General features: G+C 33.5%; 1 protein-coding gene across 1 annotated transcript in view; it reads right to left on the bottom strand.

Annotated features, from left to right (window-relative positions):
• Positions 1 to 19,421, bottom strand: part of CNTN5 (contactin 5) — a 488,151-nt gene that overhangs the window by 400,759 nt on the left and 67,971 nt on the right. The window contains exons 3-4 of the mRNA XM_046638244.1: positions 17,214 to 17,337; positions 16,912 to 17,087 (exon numbers count right to left, since the gene is read on the bottom strand). Of these exons, the coding sequence (XP_046494200.1) occupies positions 16,912 to 17,087; positions 17,214 to 17,337 (300 nt within the window). The remainder of the gene's footprint in view (positions 1 to 16,911; positions 17,088 to 17,213; positions 17,338 to 19,421) is intronic.

The following is a 19,421-nucleotide window of genomic DNA, read 5'->3' as shown; positions in this document are numbered from 1 at the left end:
TCCTTCCATATATTAACTTCGGCCATATTCCCCCAAATGAAGTACTATCTTTATATTCAAGAGTACACTTTCAATTGACAAATGCAGTTTCTTTATCCTGATTACCAGCAAATAAATGGACTGAATTTGATGTGGTTAGCAAACTCCCATACTTGAAAATCTCTTCTCTATTGTTTTCCACAATTAAACTAATCAGTTTCTCCATCTCCCACTCTGTAACTCTTCTCATTGACTTAGGCCTTCAAGGAAGTGCAAAATGTCTACGTTGGACCTGCTCGCATTATATTAGGCTCCACTTTGATGAAAGAAAAGCAACCAACGTATTCTCTATTTTACTCTTCACTAAGTGAGAGGTCATAAATAGAATAGATATATTATCTCAAACACAACAAAGGGCCTCTAGCTATCCTAACGTATGATTTTCTTTCACATGCTAACATTGATTCATAATTTCTGTTAGGATTAATATTTTATAATAAAGTAGTACAAGTTAATGGCCTAGATGAGTATTCAGTCTTTTCAGTGTAAGCAAAGCCACTTTTTAACCAAACACACATCCACACACATCCACACATCAACCTTTTGAATTTATCATCATTAAGGTAAATTGAATCACCAGGTTACATGCCTTTATTATGCCATTGAGAAAAACCAGCTCATTTATTAAATGAGGTCTGAGGAGGTGGAAATTTCTCTAACAACCTATTATATGTGTACAAGAGTGGAATGTCCAGTGAGATGCTTTTCTCTAAGATCCTTTTAAAGCTACTCATTTGAATCATCTGTTTGGCCTTGCGCTTTTCCTGTCATGACCGTTTACTAGTGACTCACCATTTGAAAAGTTATATATGATTAGCAGTTAATCAATAATTATATTCTAAACTAAAGAATAGAATATATTTTTAATTTCATTTTAAAAGAAAGATAATTAGGAAAGTTAAATTTTAGTACAGGGTTATATTAAAACAGACATGAGCTTTTTTGTTCTTTCTTTCCCTCTGTGCAAGGCTGTAAATTTTGGAAATGAGATAAGCCTACAAAAACTGTATAATCTACAAATTTAAAAAAAGCAATTTTACTTTATAGGGAGATAATAATTTGCCTCCATGGCAGAGGCCAGGGGAAAATATAACATCTACTATAAGCAAAAATGAGGGATATCACTTTGTGGCAGAACAGTTTCAATGGACCCTGGGCAAAGACAGGTATTTCTAGTTCAAAAAGACTGGATAAAATGTATGTGTTGAAATATTTTATTTGTCCTTAGCTAGTTATGCTGAAATGTATTCGGCAGCATCAAAGAAAACCTCATTATTCAAAATGATGCAGAGGTGCCAGGTTTGTAAAGGTAAACAAGATTAGGTTGACAGCTAATTTTTAAGTTTTATATTTAAATACTCATTTAGCCTTATCCATATTTACAATGCCACCCAGATTATGTTAGGAAAAAATGTAGTATGTGTGATAAGATTAATATTATAAATTTTATACTACTAGTTCTCCCAAAATATGAAAACTCAAATCATAAATTTTGGACTGCAGTTACAACTTGCTTCCAAAACATTAATTTTGAAAGTAGAAAAATACTTTTTAGTACTACTAGCTATTCAACTTATTTTAGTTTAGACCCACAACAGTAGCAGTAGCTATGAAATTTAGGTGCTAGAAAATAGCTTGAAATAAAGTAGGGTACCTGAACATCCCTCATTTCTAAGGCTACGCCTTCTTCTAAGGTGAGGACGATTGCTATGCGCTGAATTGAGCTTCCTTTGGAAGCTAAATCCTGGTACACCACATTACTAAGACCTCTACAGCCTCCATGCATCTTCTGAATCAAGTGTGACCTGATGATATGGATAGTCAAACTGCATGAATTCTATTTATTTTATCTCTCTTATAATTAGAGATATTTTGAGTTTCATCTGCACACTAACGAAAACCAATATGAATTACTCGACATAATATGAAACTATGCATCACTTGATTTATTAGAAAAAATAACATTAGAGTGAAAGCAGTTGGAGGCATGTTCTCTGTGTGGCACTGTTTTGATAATCAATTTCAATAGATAAGGCCCTGGGATAAAACAAACCAAAGAGTAGCCCTGTGTGAATACCCTGAAGGATAAGTTAAAAGCAAGGATGATATGAATGTGCATAAGTACCTCAGCTGTACCACACAGACTAAACTCAAGTCTTAATCTGAGCTGTGTGGCCACTGGTAGTATATGACCTTTATCGTTTCAGTTTTCTGACCTCAAAATTAGAGGTTGTGAGAGCACTCAGCATAAGCTTAAGATTTTTCAGGTGACTTAATGAGGTGCCACATGCAAAAACTCTACAAACATTAGGGGAATATTATTCCTTTTATTTCATTAATCTAGAGTCAGATAACACAAGACTTGTATTTCAGTTTCATCTCTTATTAATCATGTCACCTTGGGCAAGTGAGTTACCTCCTTCAGTTTCCTAATTTTCAATGTTTAAATGTGGATAATGCCCACCTGATGGGATCGTTGTTTGTGATGGAATATGAGAGTATACACAAAAAGCTTACCCCAGTTCTGATGCATAATAATCACTTAATACATCTTAGCCATCACCAGCAGCATTGTCATTAAATACTGTTAATGTTTATATGATTAAATAGAAATACTATACAAATGTCTAACATTTAAAATAAGTTGTTCAAATTGATAAATGCAGTTATTTTCATTATAGTGTTTATTTTTTTAACAAAGACAGCCTTGTTTTTGTAATCTCTACAAGTGGATGAATAGCCTGAAATTAAAAATATTTAGAGAATATTTTAAGAAATGGCTTTGGAAACAATCTCTAAAATGCAAAATGTCAAAAAATAAATAAATAAAAACACTGCCACAGAATGTCCTCTACAGGAAAAGATATAGTCCTATTTATTGAGTGTTTAAAAAAAATCAAGACTAGTAAAACATTGATACTATTTTTAGTTCTTGTGTTCTTATAATGGAATTAAAAATTATAATTGCAAGTCAAGCTTGCTAGATCTGCTTGCATATTGGTGCACAGGGACTCAGAAATTCTGTATAATAAACATGCTAGTTCCATCCCAGCAACTATATTGTTATTTTGTGAATGTAAGGACTGTTTATGGAATTCCAAGAATTATAATTTAAATAAGTCTGTTATATCTGTGATTTCTTAGGTGGATGATTTACTATGTTTATGAAAACAATTGATATTAATGACCTCATTTGACCTTATTTACTGACATATTATAGACATATTTTTGGTTATTTTGGTGTGACAGATGTGATCCTTTAAAATGCTATTTAATTTCCTGTGAACAACTTAGGGAAGACAATTCTCTAAATCCATCTACCTATTAAGAGTTGGGAGGTAAGAACTTTTTTTCTGATGGTGAGCTGAAAAACAAGAGTTTTTAAAAACTGACTGAAAAAAGTAAACTATTATTTCTGGGTCTTTTGACGCGAGTTATAGCAGTGGCATGGGTAGACAACTTAAGTGTTGACAACTGAAATAGAAGAATATTTGCACATATATTCACAAAGAACTTAAGAGCAAGGTTTTTGGCTTAGTTCGAAAAGTGCTTTCACCATATCCTGACTCTACACTTGCAACTCAATGAGGCTATGAAGTGAATAGCAAACTTTCATTGCTACATGGATCAATAGAGAGACGTTGCTAGAATTCTAAAATCATGTTCAGAAAGAAAAGTCAGAGAGCTTTCTGCTGTCTGCAATCAGGTGCATATCCATCTAAAATTACTTTAAAAAAAGAGAAACTTTCCATCTTTCTCTGTTTGCTTCAGACATCTGTTACACTGTCCAATATAACATGGAATATATTAGCAATGGTGTGCAAAATAATATGTAAAGATATTGTTAGTAATTTTAAAATGAATATTAATGCATGTTTGATATTAATAGTAATTATATCTATTAATACCTCTAAGTATTAATAACCATTTAAAATTTAGTAATAATCTCACTAACTACTATCTATGTGGAGCTTTATAATTTATAAATTGTTTCTGCATAAATTGTCTTATTTATTTTGATTCTCTGTTGCAAGTGTCAGAAACAAATGTGGATGTACCTCCTAAGGAATCATTCTTCTCATAACTCTTAGAAGGAAATTCTTTCTGAGGGTAGTGGTAACTGTGGTGTTGGTGGGTATTTCACTCATTCACTTACTCATTTTGCAAACATTCTCTGAGCATTGACTATGCACTTGCATGTTAGCAGTTGGATATCAATCTAAAAAAAAAATAACTGAGGCATGAAATCTGTCCTCAATGAATTCACAGTCTTATAGAGTCAGTGGTGTGCTCAAGCTTGGAATGGCTCTTGGGAACCAAAGATGATTGTCATGAATAGCTGCAACGCAAATAACAAGAAACAAATATAGTACGGAACACATGGCAGAGAGAGAGAGACAGAGAGAGGTTGGTTGTTGAACAGTAGCCCAGCAGGCAGGAAGAACATCACAAGTAAATATACGATTCCATGAACAAGAATAAAATCTTTTGAGGACTGTATATAATTCAGTATAGCCTATATTAGAGATAAAGCTGGAAAAGCAGGCAGAGACTAAATAATAAATGTCCTTGAGGCTATTTGTAGGAGTTTGCACTTTATTCTGGAACGGCTTGGAAGACTAAATATTTTAAGAAGGATAGGCTGATCAGATTAGTGTTGCTTTGGTAGGAGGAAAGGCGAAGAAGATAAAGAATAGTAACTCTTCATCTAAATACATCCATGTTGGCACAAAAACAGACACAAAGATCATTGGAACAGAATAGAGAGCCCAGAAACAAACCCACACATACATGGTCAATTAGCTTATGACAAAGTTGCCAAGAATATGCAGTGGAGAAAGGATAGTCTCTTCAATAAATGATGTTGGGAAAACGGAACAGCCACATCCAAAAGAATGAAACTGGACCACTGTCTTACACCATACACAAAAATTAACTAAAAATTGATTAAAGACTTGAATGTAAGAAGTGAAATCGTAAAACTCATAGAAGAAAATGCGGGCAATAAGCTCCTTGACATAGATCTTGGCAATGATATTTTGAATGTGGCACCATAAGCAAAAGCAAGAAAAGCAAACAAAACAAATGGGGTTACATTAAACTAAAAAGCTTCTCCACAGCAAAGAAAACCATCAACAAAATGTAAAGGCAACCTACTGAATGGGAGAAAATATTTCTAAATCATTTAGCTGATAAGGGGTTAATATCCAAAGTATATAAAGAATCCATACAACTCAACAGCAAAAAAATAAAAACAATTAAATAATAAGCAGATCTGAACAGACATTTTCCCAAAGAAGACATACAGATGGCCAACAAGTACATGAAAAGATGTTCAACATCACTAATCATCAAGGAAATGCAAATAAATCTACAATGAGATATCACCTCGCACCTGTTAGAGTGGCTATTATCAAAAAGACAAGAAATAACAAGTGTTGGCCAGGATGTGGAGAAAACAAAACCTTTGTGCACTGTTGATGGGAATGTAAATTTGTGAAGTCACTATGAAAAACAGTATGGAGTTTCCTCCAAAAATTCTAAATAGAACTACCATATGATTCAGCAATTCCACTTCTGTGTATATATCCAAAGAAAACAAAAACGCTAACTCAAAAAGATATATGCACCCACCACGTTCTCTGCAGCATTATTTACAATAGCCAAGATATGGACTCAACCTAAGTATCCATCGGTGGATAAATGGATAAAGAAGATGTTATATAGACACCCATAATATAATACTATTCAGTTATAAAAAAGAATGAAATCTTCCCATTTGCAACAACATGGATGTACCCTGAGGGCATTATACTAAGAAAAATAAGTCAGAGAAAGACAAATACTGTAAGATCTCACTTATATGTGGAATCTAAAACAAAAACAAAAACAAAAAAAACAAGCTCATAAATACAGAGAACAGATTGGGAACTGCCAGAGGCAGTGATTGAGAGGTGGGAAAAATGGGCAATGGAGGTCAAAAAGTACAAACTTTCAATTATAAAATAAATAAGTCATGGAGATGTAAAGTATATCATGGTGACTATAGTTAATAATACTGTATTGTATATTTGAAAGTTGCTTAGAGAATAGATATTAAAAGTTCCCAGGGCTGACCCCACAGCCTAGTGGTTAAGTTTGTCTGGCTCTGCTTTGGCAACCCGGTTTAATTACCAGACATGGCCCTACACCACTCATTGGTGACCACGCCATGGCATTGACCTATATACAAAATAGAGGAAGACTGGCACAGATGTTAGCTCAGGGCAAATATTCCTCAAGCAAAAAGAGGATTGGCAATGGATGTTAGCTCAGGGTAAATCTTGTTCAGTTAAAAACAAAAGTTTTCAGCACACAAAAAATTTTTTTGTAACTGTGTAAGGTGACAGATGTTAACTAGACTTATTTCACAATGTATACACATTTTGAATCATTAGGTGGTGCACTTGAAACTAACATAATGTTATATGTCAATTATACCTTAATAAATAGGGGTCAGCCTCATGGCCTACTGGTTAAGTTCTGTGCACTCTGCTTCGGCAGCCCGGGTTCACAGGTTCTGATCCCAGTCATGGACCTACACCACTCATCAGCCATGTTGTGGCGGTGACCCACATATAAAATAAAGGAAGATTTGCATAGATGTCAGCTCAGGGCTAATCTTCCTCAGTAAAAATAATAATAAAAATAATAAATAAAATTTTAAAAAACCATTTTGAAAAAGCAAAAAAAGAATGCATCCATGTCAATAGAGATAGACTTAATGGCTTATGAAGAAGTTACCATGGCCCAACCAATGCCATACTTGCCCCTTTACTCCCATAGAATGGATGGGATATAATCCTGGCATAGAGAAGTCATCCTGGTCTCATCTTAGTATAAACTTAGACTGTAAGCACCATAAATATACCTCAGAGGTAAAATCTTATCCAACTTATAGACTAGGTTAAATGGCCAATGCCTGAGGATATCCTAAACAAAGGTGTGAAAGAGTTTTTTTGACATGACATGAGCCTCCTACACAGACACATACAGCATCATTTACAATTTGAACAAGGCTCTATTGCAATGAGTTGAAAAGGCTTTTAATTTAAAAAGCTCCTGGGGCCAGTCCAGTGGTGTAGTGGTCAAGTTCAGTTCGTGCATTCCACTTCAGTGGCCAGGGTTGGCAGGTTCAGATTCTGAGAATGGACCTACACACCACACATCAATCCATGCTGTGGCAGCATCCCGTATACAAAGTAGAGGAAGACTGGCACAGATATTAGCTCAGGGACCATCTCACTCAAGCAAAAAGAGGAAGATTGGCATCCAATCTTCCCCACAAAAAGAAAAGAAAAGAAAAAGCTCCTATTACAGATACACAAGAAGAATTGTTAAAAAGGATAATAAGAAACCTCAAGTGCACTCCCAGAATTTGCCCAAAGTACTAAATTTAACTCAAAAACAAGAAACAAAAGAAGAAACAAAAACACTGCAGAAAGCTCACATAGAAACTGGGAGCATGAATTCACAAGTGCTGAGGCCCTTCTGAGCAACACACAGCTAATTAGTTGGTCTTGATTAGGTGTTATCCTCTTGGTTCCTCTCCTTTTCATTCTTTGGAATTGGAAAAATATCAGTGAAACATAACCACATGTGACTCTTCCACTGGGTGTTAGAAAGTTATGGCAAAAGTGGTTTCTACTTCTCTTGAGATAATAGTTGTATTTTATTGAAAAGAAAAATCCAAGATTCTAGAGGCTATGAAATGAGTATTAGTTTTGAAAGAATCCAAAAATACTTATAGGATTTTATAGCTCCCTGGTTTTTTTTAAGGTCCTTTACCTAGTTTAAGTTTGCAGGTCCGGATGTGAATCTAAACTCTAATTTTTTTCTAGTTAATTATAGTATTTACAACATTGAGAATCTTCCATATGGCAAAATATTTCCTTGGAGGAAGATTAAAATCTAGAGGCTACCTATTCTATATTTGAAAATGAGAAATTCATTTCACTAATTAGACTCTCTCTGTTTTGTGTTGTCAGCATCCTCCTCTATACTGACTCCATTCTTTCTACCACCAAGTATCGCCATGTTTCATTATCATGTCCTGTCAACAATACTCCAATATACGTCCTCATTCTTGTTATGGCCCAAATCAGAATCCACCATGATACCTTATACTTAAAAGCTTTAGATTCTGATTTCTGTCTCTATCACTACTGAAAGTGATTTTTTTTAAAGGGTCCATTAGCCTGTCTTAATAGTAAATCTTTTTTTTTCTTGCAGGGGATGATTATCCCTAAGCTAACATCTGTTGCCAATCTTCCTCCCCTTTTCTTCCTTTCCCCTGCGCCTCTAAGCCTCAGTACATGGTTGTGTATAGTTGTAAGTTCTTAAATGTGCGCTGCCACCACAGCATGGCTGCTGACCGACAAGCAGTATGGTTCCATGCTTGGGAACTGAACTCAGGCCACTGAAGCAGAGCATGACGAATTTTAACCACCAGGCCATATGGGCTGGCTCTGAAATTGATTTTTAAAGGTCTCAAAATCCAAAGGTCTTTTTCTGAGTGTTATTTATAGCATTTGATGATAGTGACCGTTCCCATCTTAAAACTCTGAATGTCCTTTGTATTTCACTCTATTTTATTGGATTTCTTCTGTACTTCTTGGATCATTCCTTTCTTATCTCCTTCACTAACTCCTTTCTTTCTGCCTTTCACTATGTTTCTACTGGAGAAATGCATTTATTCTTGAAAGTTAGTCCATAGTCTTCTTTTCTTTCTAGTACAATTTCTCTTGAAGAAACATCCCCATGATTTCATTGAGTCACTCAATGTGTTTTGGGGACAGTTCTCACATGCTATTCCTGAGTACTAACCAATATTTTGAAATATTTAGTGTTTTATCCTGAAACTAAGAATAAAATTGCCTCAAAGTGAAATTATTTTATTCTCCCGGAAACTTACTTCTTTTCTCTGTGTGACTTGATTATGTTGCAGCATTATAAACTATTCAGTTGAATTGAGGAAAGCTTAGAGTCCTGATGTCATTCTAACTCCTCCATATTTTTTACACTTCCACCCTCATTCATCCAATCATTTTCAAATTTTCAGTTATTTTGGAGGTTCCTACACATATCTATTCTATTATATCCAACATATCAGGGAATTTAAGTCCTTTTTACCTAGATTATTGAAGTGACCTCCTAACTTGACTTCTACAGAGTTCTTTTGGGTACATGTTCTTAGAGGCACCCTCTGATTATCTCTGCCCTCTGTACACTTATAGGGTAAATTACAAACCTCTGTGCAATGGTGGTAAGCCATCAGGGATTTATGCAGGAACAACATGGTCAGAATTGTGTTTTACACAGATCATTTCAGAAAACAGTACAGAGGAATTTTAGTGGGGTGGGGTAGGGTGGAGAAGAGAGGTGTTAAGGAGTAGAAAAAGCAGGCAGGGGTGCCAGGTAGGCAATTTTCCCAGTAGTTCAGGGGGAGATAATGAGTGTATGAACTAAGGGAATTGATATGGAATTGAGGAATTTGTACTGATTTTCCTGGACTCAAGCTCTATGAGGATATGCATTGCTCATTATAGGCTCCCTAACAACTAGATCAATGCCCAAGATAGAGTAGGAATTGAATAAATGTTTTATGAATAAAATAACTACAGATATGCTAAAAAATGCAATGCAAGTTCAAGTATGGTATAGGATAGCACAAGGTAGATTTGAAGTATGCAGTTTGAAAAGATAGATCTAACTTGGAGCAGCTCTTTTACCATTTACTACGTGTGTGACTTTGGGAAAATAACTTGACATTCTTGAGTTTCACTTTTTTTTCCATTTAAAATTGGATCAATAAGAACTCCCTTCCTAAGGCTGATGTGAGGATTAAAGGGGACGATGTGCATTAAACATATTTAACAGTTTGCTTGGCTTTTAAGTACTCAATTACTATTGAGGCTTAATCTTGTGTTATTGTTATTAAACATGTGTACATACAAACATATATACATATACATACATAAGTATACATACATATACACATCTATACATATCCATATACATGTCTATACATCCATATCTATCATTATCTACATCTTTCCATCCATCCACTCATCCATTCACAGACATGAAGAGCAGCAATGTTTAACATGTGCTGTGAATATGCAATCAAGGCATAAGAAATCCATGGGTAATACATGTTCCTCTCTGACTTGTCCCTCAAAGAAAGGGTTTTTGCAGGATAAAATAATCTTAGAAAGTACTCATATTCCATATCTGCCCCTTCGTTTATACTTTTTTGGTTTATATTAGTATCTTCATCTTCACCAGGATTATAAATTACCCTGAGAGGAAGCTGTTATTTTATCAAGTAAACTTGGCACTAGGACTGAGATTTAAAACTCCATTGTGTTTTCTATGGTGACACATGATAACTAGACCTATCGTGGTGATCATTTCATAATGTACATAAATAGTGAATCACTATGATGTACACCTGAAACTGCTAGGATATTGTATGTCAATTATTCTTCAATATAAAAAATCCCTCCATTGTACTTTTGTGTCTTGGAATGTTTTGTGCTTCGGAAAGGCCTCTACAGACAGTCTGCTAAGGATTAAGGAGCAATGAATTAGATCTATGTGCTTAGCAGGAAGGGTCAGACGATTCACACACTCCCTGATTCTGCTCTTTCCGGTTACTTCACACATTAGGAGTGAAGAATTGCCTTTCTGCATTTCTAAAAAGAAGAAGAGAAACACTGAGGTCAAATCTACCCCTGGTCAAGCCAGGTAAATGGGGTCATTTTGCTGGAGGTCATCTGTCATATATGGACAGAATTATTCATGTTTTCCATAAATAAATATGTATTTGGATAAACTTTAATAAATAAAATACTTGCAAATTTAAAAGTTATGTAACAGTATTAAGGATTTGATGACAATCTGGCACAGATTTCAATTTTGATTCACTCAATAACTTTCCTGTAAAGCATAAAATTGTGTATTTTTAATTTTAAAATTTTTTCCTGTGATCTCTATCAAAGAATCCATACTGCGCTTTGTCAAGGAGTCATGCAGTCACAGTTACTATATGTATTGTGATCAGAATAATTGTCCTTTTAAAGGAAGACAAACCATGTTCTTTGAATAATGATTTTATTTAAAAATGAGTTTTTTTATAGAACACAAAATTACAAACTAATATTAATTTATTTTGTAATAAAAGCAGATAATTTTACAACTAATAAAATCACACAAGCCAATGTGACTCATATTAATACTCAAAAGGTATAATAAAGTTATGATGGACAAACCCTCACAGACTAATGAATTAAAGCTTTGGATATACTGGGGAGTTAGCAATTATTCAAATAATTTCATTAGATGCTAAAAACTAGTAAAATGTGGTTTTAAGTGTAAGGTCAATTTTACTTTAAGAGAAAAAGTTATGAAAAAGCTAAAGTAGTAATTTCTGAGTTTCATATGAAAAGGAAAGGTTAAATTAAAGGGCTTAAATACGAAGTCTATAAAAATCATATAATCTCCCAGAGAGTTGAGGAGGTTATTTTAATCAACAGCTTTAAGGAAAACTAATGGAATATTCTGGATCTAAATCATCTAAATGCTCTAAAAAGCAATATGTTCGAATTTAGATATGAACTATCAATTTACCAGGGATGGCATATAAAGATATTTTTGAAGCAAGAGACAGCACGAGGAGATTTTATTCTTGATTCATTCTATGTTTGACTTGCTGGTATGAATTATTTCTAAGAATCCAAACTTTGGAGAGATTGCTATGAACTGTGCATTTTTGAAGGATATCTTAGAAGTGTGCAGTGTCACATTATCAATTCCAAATTCTCATCAGCATGGTAATAAGCTAATCGAGTGACAAAGTTTTATATGGTGTATTCTCGCTTGTCACTGAAGAGAAATCACTATCCTAGGTGAGAAAATTATCCTCATGATGAACATAAGCTACAGAAAGAAAATATACTTTGTCAAAAATAATCTTATTGATAACCAGTAACAATCATCACTAGCAGTAATACTCCAACTTTATGTTTATTTGTCTCTTTCTTTCTGAACTTAAAAAGCAGTTCACAGACGTGACTTCTCCACCTCATTAATTTTTACTAGACCCTTATGAGATACCTATTTATTAATGCTAAAGTACATTATTAACATTAACTAAGCTGAGTCATGTTTATAAATATTCATTTAGGAAGAACTTAAAATGAAAGATCCTCCTGGGTAGATATTTAGACATGCGAGGGGTGGGTTAAAAGGGGAAGATGAGCAAATGTGCAGCAGCTGCTCAAATCCATTAGCCGCTTAAATGAAAATTGAAAAAAAGATTTATAAATGAATAAAGTTAATAGCTTCATGATTAGATTCTAGTTACATTTAAAAAATTAGTTTGGTTTTATGTCAGGCTAATTAAACTTGCTATTGAATTGATATAGGAATGTTGAGATCTCTATATAAAGCCTCAAATGAGAAATTTCTACAAATTTAAATGTCAGGAAAAGATTTCCTTCTCTCAGAGAACTCAGGGGAAATTAGAGTCCTCTAAGTGAATTCTCCTTTTTCTCTCTGACCACTAGGAGTCCCAGGGAAATATTTATGTCTTGACCACAATAATTATGAAACTTTATGACCTACCCTATTTTGATCTCTCATTATGAAATATATTTTTCCTGGTGCTGCATTTATTTATTTACATATTTATCTTTTATGGCACATGATTTTATATAGCAAGTCCAATAAATCACCTTTGAAATGAGGTTAAGATAAAATATATTAGCAAAATAAAATAATTATCGTATAAATATATATTTGCTGTTTTGTATTATTGATATGTTAGGTAACAAGAGAATTGGAACAAAACTTTAAAGGAAATTGGATTTGTTTTACACTCACATAATTTATCCACACACTACATACACCTTTTATTATTGCTACATTGCCAGGTAAAGGTGCCACCACTCACTTCCTTATCACTGTTCTCTTCCAAAGCCAGGATCAATGACGATATTATCAGCTTTTGATAATGGCCACAGTCATCTTTGCCCTGTCTCAAATTCATTTAGAAAATTTGGCTTTCTAAGTCCTAACTATACACCATCTAAAAAATAATAAAACTTTGAAGCGAAACAAAGCAACTCGTGTTCATTTTGAGGATGAAATAAATTAACTTATTTAAAACATTTAGAGCATTGTTTTCCATAGAAGTAAGCAATCAATACATATAAGCTACTAATGTCAACTCAAGATTTTTTAAAAAATTGTTTTTTAAAATCTCTTCTGCTAAACTGGTTTAGCAATATTAATGTCATCCTACTCGCCTCCAGAACTTATTTGGAACAATCTTATACGCATTTCTAGCACCTAGATTTTAGTCTCTATAGCATTACGCATTATGGTCAATGAAAAATAGTTGAATCTGTGCTTCGCTGGGGGGATGGGCAGGGGATCAAGATGTTATTAGAAGAAAGGTAGAATGTTTTAAACTATATTTCTGGTTAATAAGAGGACAAAGAAGCTAGCATTAACTGAATTATGACAAATAGCCAAATTATGACAATATGTATATGGATATGAATAAGTTGACTCTGTAAAAACTCATGTGATCCTAATGATACTGAAAATCAGAAAGATTAATATAATGTGTGTGTGCATATATACAGTGTATACATATAATTTTCTTCCAAAAGGAAGATGTTTCTAATAGGATATGTTTAAATTTTATTATCCTTAATAAATATGGAATCGTTAACATACGGATATCTTGGTTCTTCAATTAAATATGTATCTATTAATAAAATACACATTAGTACTTTTTTCTATGAATATAATTAGGGGAAATCCATCTAATATTTATTTAACATTGTCCGATGAATCTTAGAATCACATCATTTTAAGCAAAGATGTCATACTCCAAAAAGCAAAAGCGTATGTAAAAGCTAGAGATTTAAAGTGTCATTGATATAATATAAACAATGTTCAAATTATAAAAAAGGCCGAGTGTGTTAAATAGGTCTGGCATTTGAGGAGAGTAAACAAAATGCAATTGGTTGATAACTCGGAGACTGACTCTGGCCTGGGTCACATGTTCTTCCTTTCTATTTGATTCTAGAAGACCACAACTGCACTAGTACAGTGTAGAAACACACATCTGATAAAATTACTGTATAATATATGATAAAATTAATGTATAGAAGATAAAAATGTTTATATCATAAAAATATTGTAAACTGAGTAAAGCATAAAAGTAAGTGTCAAAAATAAGTACAAGACAAAATTTAGTTAAAAGTATTCAGAAAAAGGTTTGTAATAATTTTCATAATTTGTAAGTTTTATCTCATTTTATGACATTTAAAACATTTAACAGACTTGTGCATTCGATATGAATATTTAATATAATTAAATAGATTTTAATAATTATCTAAATTTACTAAATATATTAGTTTTGAGATAGACATGTAATTAATATTTAAATTTTTACGTAAATAGAGGTTGATAGATATAAAGGGTTAATGATTGCTACTTTAATATGTAAATAGTAATGAGCATTCCTCTACCCACAAACACCCTTTGAACATTAAATATTCTATGGACAATTAATAGTGAGTTCATTCTCTATCAATCTATTAGGCTGGACATAGAAAATCATTATGTAAAGGAAAGTTGCTACCAAGTTTTTAATCTCACTTTACCTTCATATCTTTTCACTTCTTTTCAGAAGCCTTTTTTCCCTTTTCTCCCCAACTTCCTACCTCATTTTCTCCCCCTAATCACAAAATCACCTTGACTCCTAGAATCCTGTAGCATGCATGCTCACTCCTAGGTATACCAGAAAGCAAGTTGATGGAGTCTTAACCCTTTCTCTTTACCAGCTATATGTGCATTTTTTTCTCAAAGATCACCTGGAAACAAGATAAAACTAAAGCTAAAGGATCCATTTGTTTATATCCTCAATATAGACATAAAGGCATCTAGGTAGAGGAGTAATTTTGAGGCAGAAGTGACCTTCCTTATGTAAGTGACTGACTGCTTCAACCAGGCGCTTATGGGCTCTTATGCACACATTTGGCCTCCAGAACACAGTGCTGAGTTAGGTGGGGTGAGAGTGGGAAGAGAGAGAGTCATAAGGTGTTACCAGTGAATGCATGTGTATGTCTACCATAATGTTTAAGTTAAAAATAAAGCAAATATTGCTCTACACTAAGTTCAGGACAGCTTGATGCTGAATAGATTAGATAGATAGATAGACAGACAGACAGACAGATAGACAGACAGATAGATAGAGCTTCCTTTGCCCAGTCATTGAACTGTAAATGCTGGTGCTGATGTGCTCACTCCAGGTGGGGGTGAGTATTTGACAGCTGTGAACGGTCTTGGCAGGAATCGAAGGAAGTGCATCATATAAACACCTAGGATCTTCTAGTAAATAGATTTCTGCTCTGAAGCATGCAGACAACTTTGCATACTTTGCCACCACTGCTGGTTTGAGGGAAAAACAATACAAGCTATTGCTAACTGGTGCACTTGTGTCAGATAGTATAAAGAGAAAGGTATGAGCCAGTAATGTTTGTACATCATGTTCTCTGGATTTGCTGTATCTGGCTTGAAAAGACTGCTCTACTGAACAGAGGAGCCATTAGGAGGGTTATTGACTCTGTTTATTAGGTTACTTTTCTTAATGTGCATACTGAAAAGTATTAGGTTCTATGAGACACCACGTAATATTTTCTAAAATAAAAGGAGTATATTTAGACTACTATCTTGGTATATTTGGTGTATGTAAAGTACCTATTTGCACTCTTTAGCAAAATCTACTTTAAGAGATAACATTTAGATTTTTTTTACAACCTAGCTCAATATTCTCCAAACTGCATCCATTATCATTCCTTTTCTCCTTTATACTCCACTAATAGTGTGCCTAGATTCTGAGTTAATTAGAAATAACATGTGAGGAAGATTATATAGAAAAAAATCAATTATTCCATCTTCAGGGTGTAATTTTAACTTAAAAATCATTTTGTGATAAATTGTGTAGCCAATATAGTTAAATACGCGTTATTAACATGAAGATTCCTGGTCTTCCTATCTATTTTTTAGAGATTGTGATCCTCAAGTATTTAAATTCAAGTAGGGTTACGTATTAAGAAATAGTACCAAGATTTTTTTCACCCAGTACCCTCCCTCAATTTGGTGTAATCCCTTATCATAAGTGAAATATTTTCAAGAGTTTTAAGAAATAAGTATAGTTAACTACATACATATATGACCTAATTTAGAAAATGTATACATTCTAGAATATATATATGATTACATGTGGAATCTTTTTTATAATAAAAAATTGAGACACATGGGAGGGAATTTATAGTCAGAATCTGAAATATTAGCATTTCAGAGGCATTTCTTTGGTTACCTGACTACAAGCAGAACTTTTAGAATATGTTATCTCATGTCCAGAAGAGTCTGTAGCAATAAGTGACTATAATAGACAGTAGAAAAATAAAAGCAGATAAGGCAATATTTTAGAAAGCAGACAAAAAGAATGAGAAATCTATTTTTTTATTACTAGGTTTCAAAAGATATTTGAATTCTAATACTATCTGCTTTCATGAACAGGATTTTTAACCTCTCAGACTAGTATCTTGGGCTTATTTGAAGAAGACATATATTTCAGGGAATTTCAAAATAACTCAGGAAGAAATATATTGTTTGCATAGTTCTGGTCCTTACCAAGGTTTTACGACTATTTTTAAATCTGAAGTGTTACGTTTTTGCCTAAGTAAACTTTAAAATTACATATATACACACTATATACATATAAAGAAGAAAAACATATACTTTACTCACAGGCAAACTGAAGTATAGCTTCTCTACTAAGAATACTTCCAAAAGTGTTGACTGCTAAACACTGATAATGACCAGAATCCTTTGCTTCACTTGGATTGCTTATAATGAAGGTCCCGTCTATCAAACTGTAGCGATAATCACTTTCCAAATCTATTTCTGTTCCATTTCGAAGCCATCTTAGGAAAAATCAGAAGAAAAATATGTAAAAATTACTTGAGACATTATAATGCTCCCTGGGAGTGTCAGAATCTCATTGAAGGGAATTCTTAAGACAAGAAAAATGATTAATATTGAATTTCTACCTGTAATTGGGAGCTGGATTGCCACGAACTTCACAGTTCAGTGCTACTTTCTTCTCGTCAGAATCAGCTGGGAAAATTATATCGTCTGGTTCTTGTACAAATACTGGCCCATAGTCCACACTTTCTGTAAGGACCAAAAACGACACGGTTTAGTTTCTCAAAATATCAAGACATTTTGTTTTTTCTCCACTTTATATTCAAAATTCTCCTGCTCTTTCCTTGTAATCATCAGACAAATTACCAAATGAAAGACATAGCTAGTAAATTATGCTGTTTTAGTAAGTTGCAGAGACCTAAATAGAAATTTTTTGTGTGATTGACTAAGGCTGCTGTTAAAAATATGATATATATAATGGAAAAACAAACATCTCAAACATTGGTATCGCACATTTTAAAATATATATATCATTGTATTCATCTAAAGAAGAGCTAAGGAAAATAATATTAAACAAAGATTTTTTTTAAAACCTAAAACTTTGTAAAATCTTAGAATGTTAAAAATAATGTACAGTAAAGAAAAAGTCATGAATTCATATTGTGTTACTACTTGGGTACTAAAGATATGAAAACATTTGTCCTCATGCGTTCTTCACATATTCCTTTCTTCATTCATTCAGTCAAGCACTATTTAGTGCCAATGATGCTCGAGTGTAAGGGAAAAATGATGTAATGCAAATAAATATATTCTTGTGGAATAAATGAGGCATACTTTCAAAAAAAGTCAAATAACCGAATAAAAACGTCAAAACTGCAACTAAGTGTTCACCAGTAGGTAAATAAAGTAATAAGGAGATCAGAAGAGAAAAGGCATTAAAGGAAGCCAAGAGGTAAGAGCATTTAAATTTGTTAAGTGCCTAATATATGCAGATACTAGAGTCTATCTTAATTAGCAAATTAGAATTTCAGAGAAATCCTATGATAAGGGTAATTTTAAACTAATTAAAATTTCACAGAAAAGTAGAAATAAAAATGGGCCTCAAATATCAGCTTGGACTTAAGGAGTTTTAAGATAATTCTACTGGAGAAATGATGAGAAAATGTGCAGGGGGAATATACATCCTGTAAGCCTGCAGCAGCATAAGAATTTACAGAAGTATATGCATACCTAGGATATATAGCATCCTGAATTGTGAATTTAAGAAAAAGTAAAACTTTTTGCTTTATTTTTATTTTTATTTTTTATTTTTTTTAAGATTTTATTTTTTCCTTTTTCTCCCCAAAGCCCCCCAGTACATAGTTGTATATTCTTCGTTGTGGATCCTTCTAGTTGTGGCACGTGGGACGCTGCCTCAGCATGGTTTGATGAGCAGTGCCATGTCCACGCCCAGGATTCGAACCAACGAAACACTGGGCCGCCTGCAGCGGAGCGCGCGAACTTAACCACTCGGCCACGGGGCCAGCCCCCTTTGCTTTATTTTTATTAATTATAAATGTGATTCCATGATAACCTTAGATGGAGCTTCTGAACTTTGGCACAAGTGACATTTTGGGATAGTATTCTTTGTTATGAAGACTATCCTGTGCATTGTAAGATGTTTACCCTTACTCCTGGCCTCTACTCACTAGATTCCAGTAACATACCTCCCCAAAGAGTAGAAGAGTAAGAGTCAAAAATGTCTCCAGACATTGTTAAATGTCCAGTGGGGTCAAAATCATTCTCATTTGAAACGACCGCCTTATAAAAATGAAGAGGGAAGATTTTAGGAAAGACATATTTCCAATGCTGTACTAAACACTTGGAGGTTTTCATCCTCTGTGGATAACCACAAGAAAATATCAGGAAAGAAATGCAAGAATGAATGCCCCAAGAAACTCAAGCTTTAAAAAATTATTACTGAAAAAGATGTATTCCTCCATATTTAGAACAATGGGTCTAGAGTAAATTGATTTGCTTTCTTTAAACATATTACCTGTGCATTCTTTTGGACAAAGAAAAACAAAAGTGTTCATGGTATTCTAAATATTTGGCCAATAAAACCTGAGCACTCACAATGGGTAGGCACTGACAAGTTTTTTTTTTTTTTTTTTTGAGTCCTTGATAACCTAGCTGAGGTTCTTTTTCTTAAGCTACAACAAAAAAAATTACATGAAAATAACTGAAATGTGTTTCTTTACACTAAGTTATAAAGTAAGAGATTTGATAAATCAAGACAAAATTATTGACATAATATTGTATTTGTTGTTGCATCACAAGGAATTTATAAACAT

Source organism: Equus quagga, chromosome 14 (assembly GCF_021613505.1).
Source record: "Equus quagga isolate Etosha38 chromosome 14, UCLA_HA_Equagga_1.0, whole genome shotgun sequence".
NCBI classification, from domain to species: domain Eukaryota; kingdom Metazoa; phylum Chordata; class Mammalia; order Perissodactyla; family Equidae; genus Equus; species Equus quagga.
The sequence above is the reverse complement of the archived record's forward strand: the minus strand, read 5'-3'. Positions and strand labels throughout refer to the sequence as shown.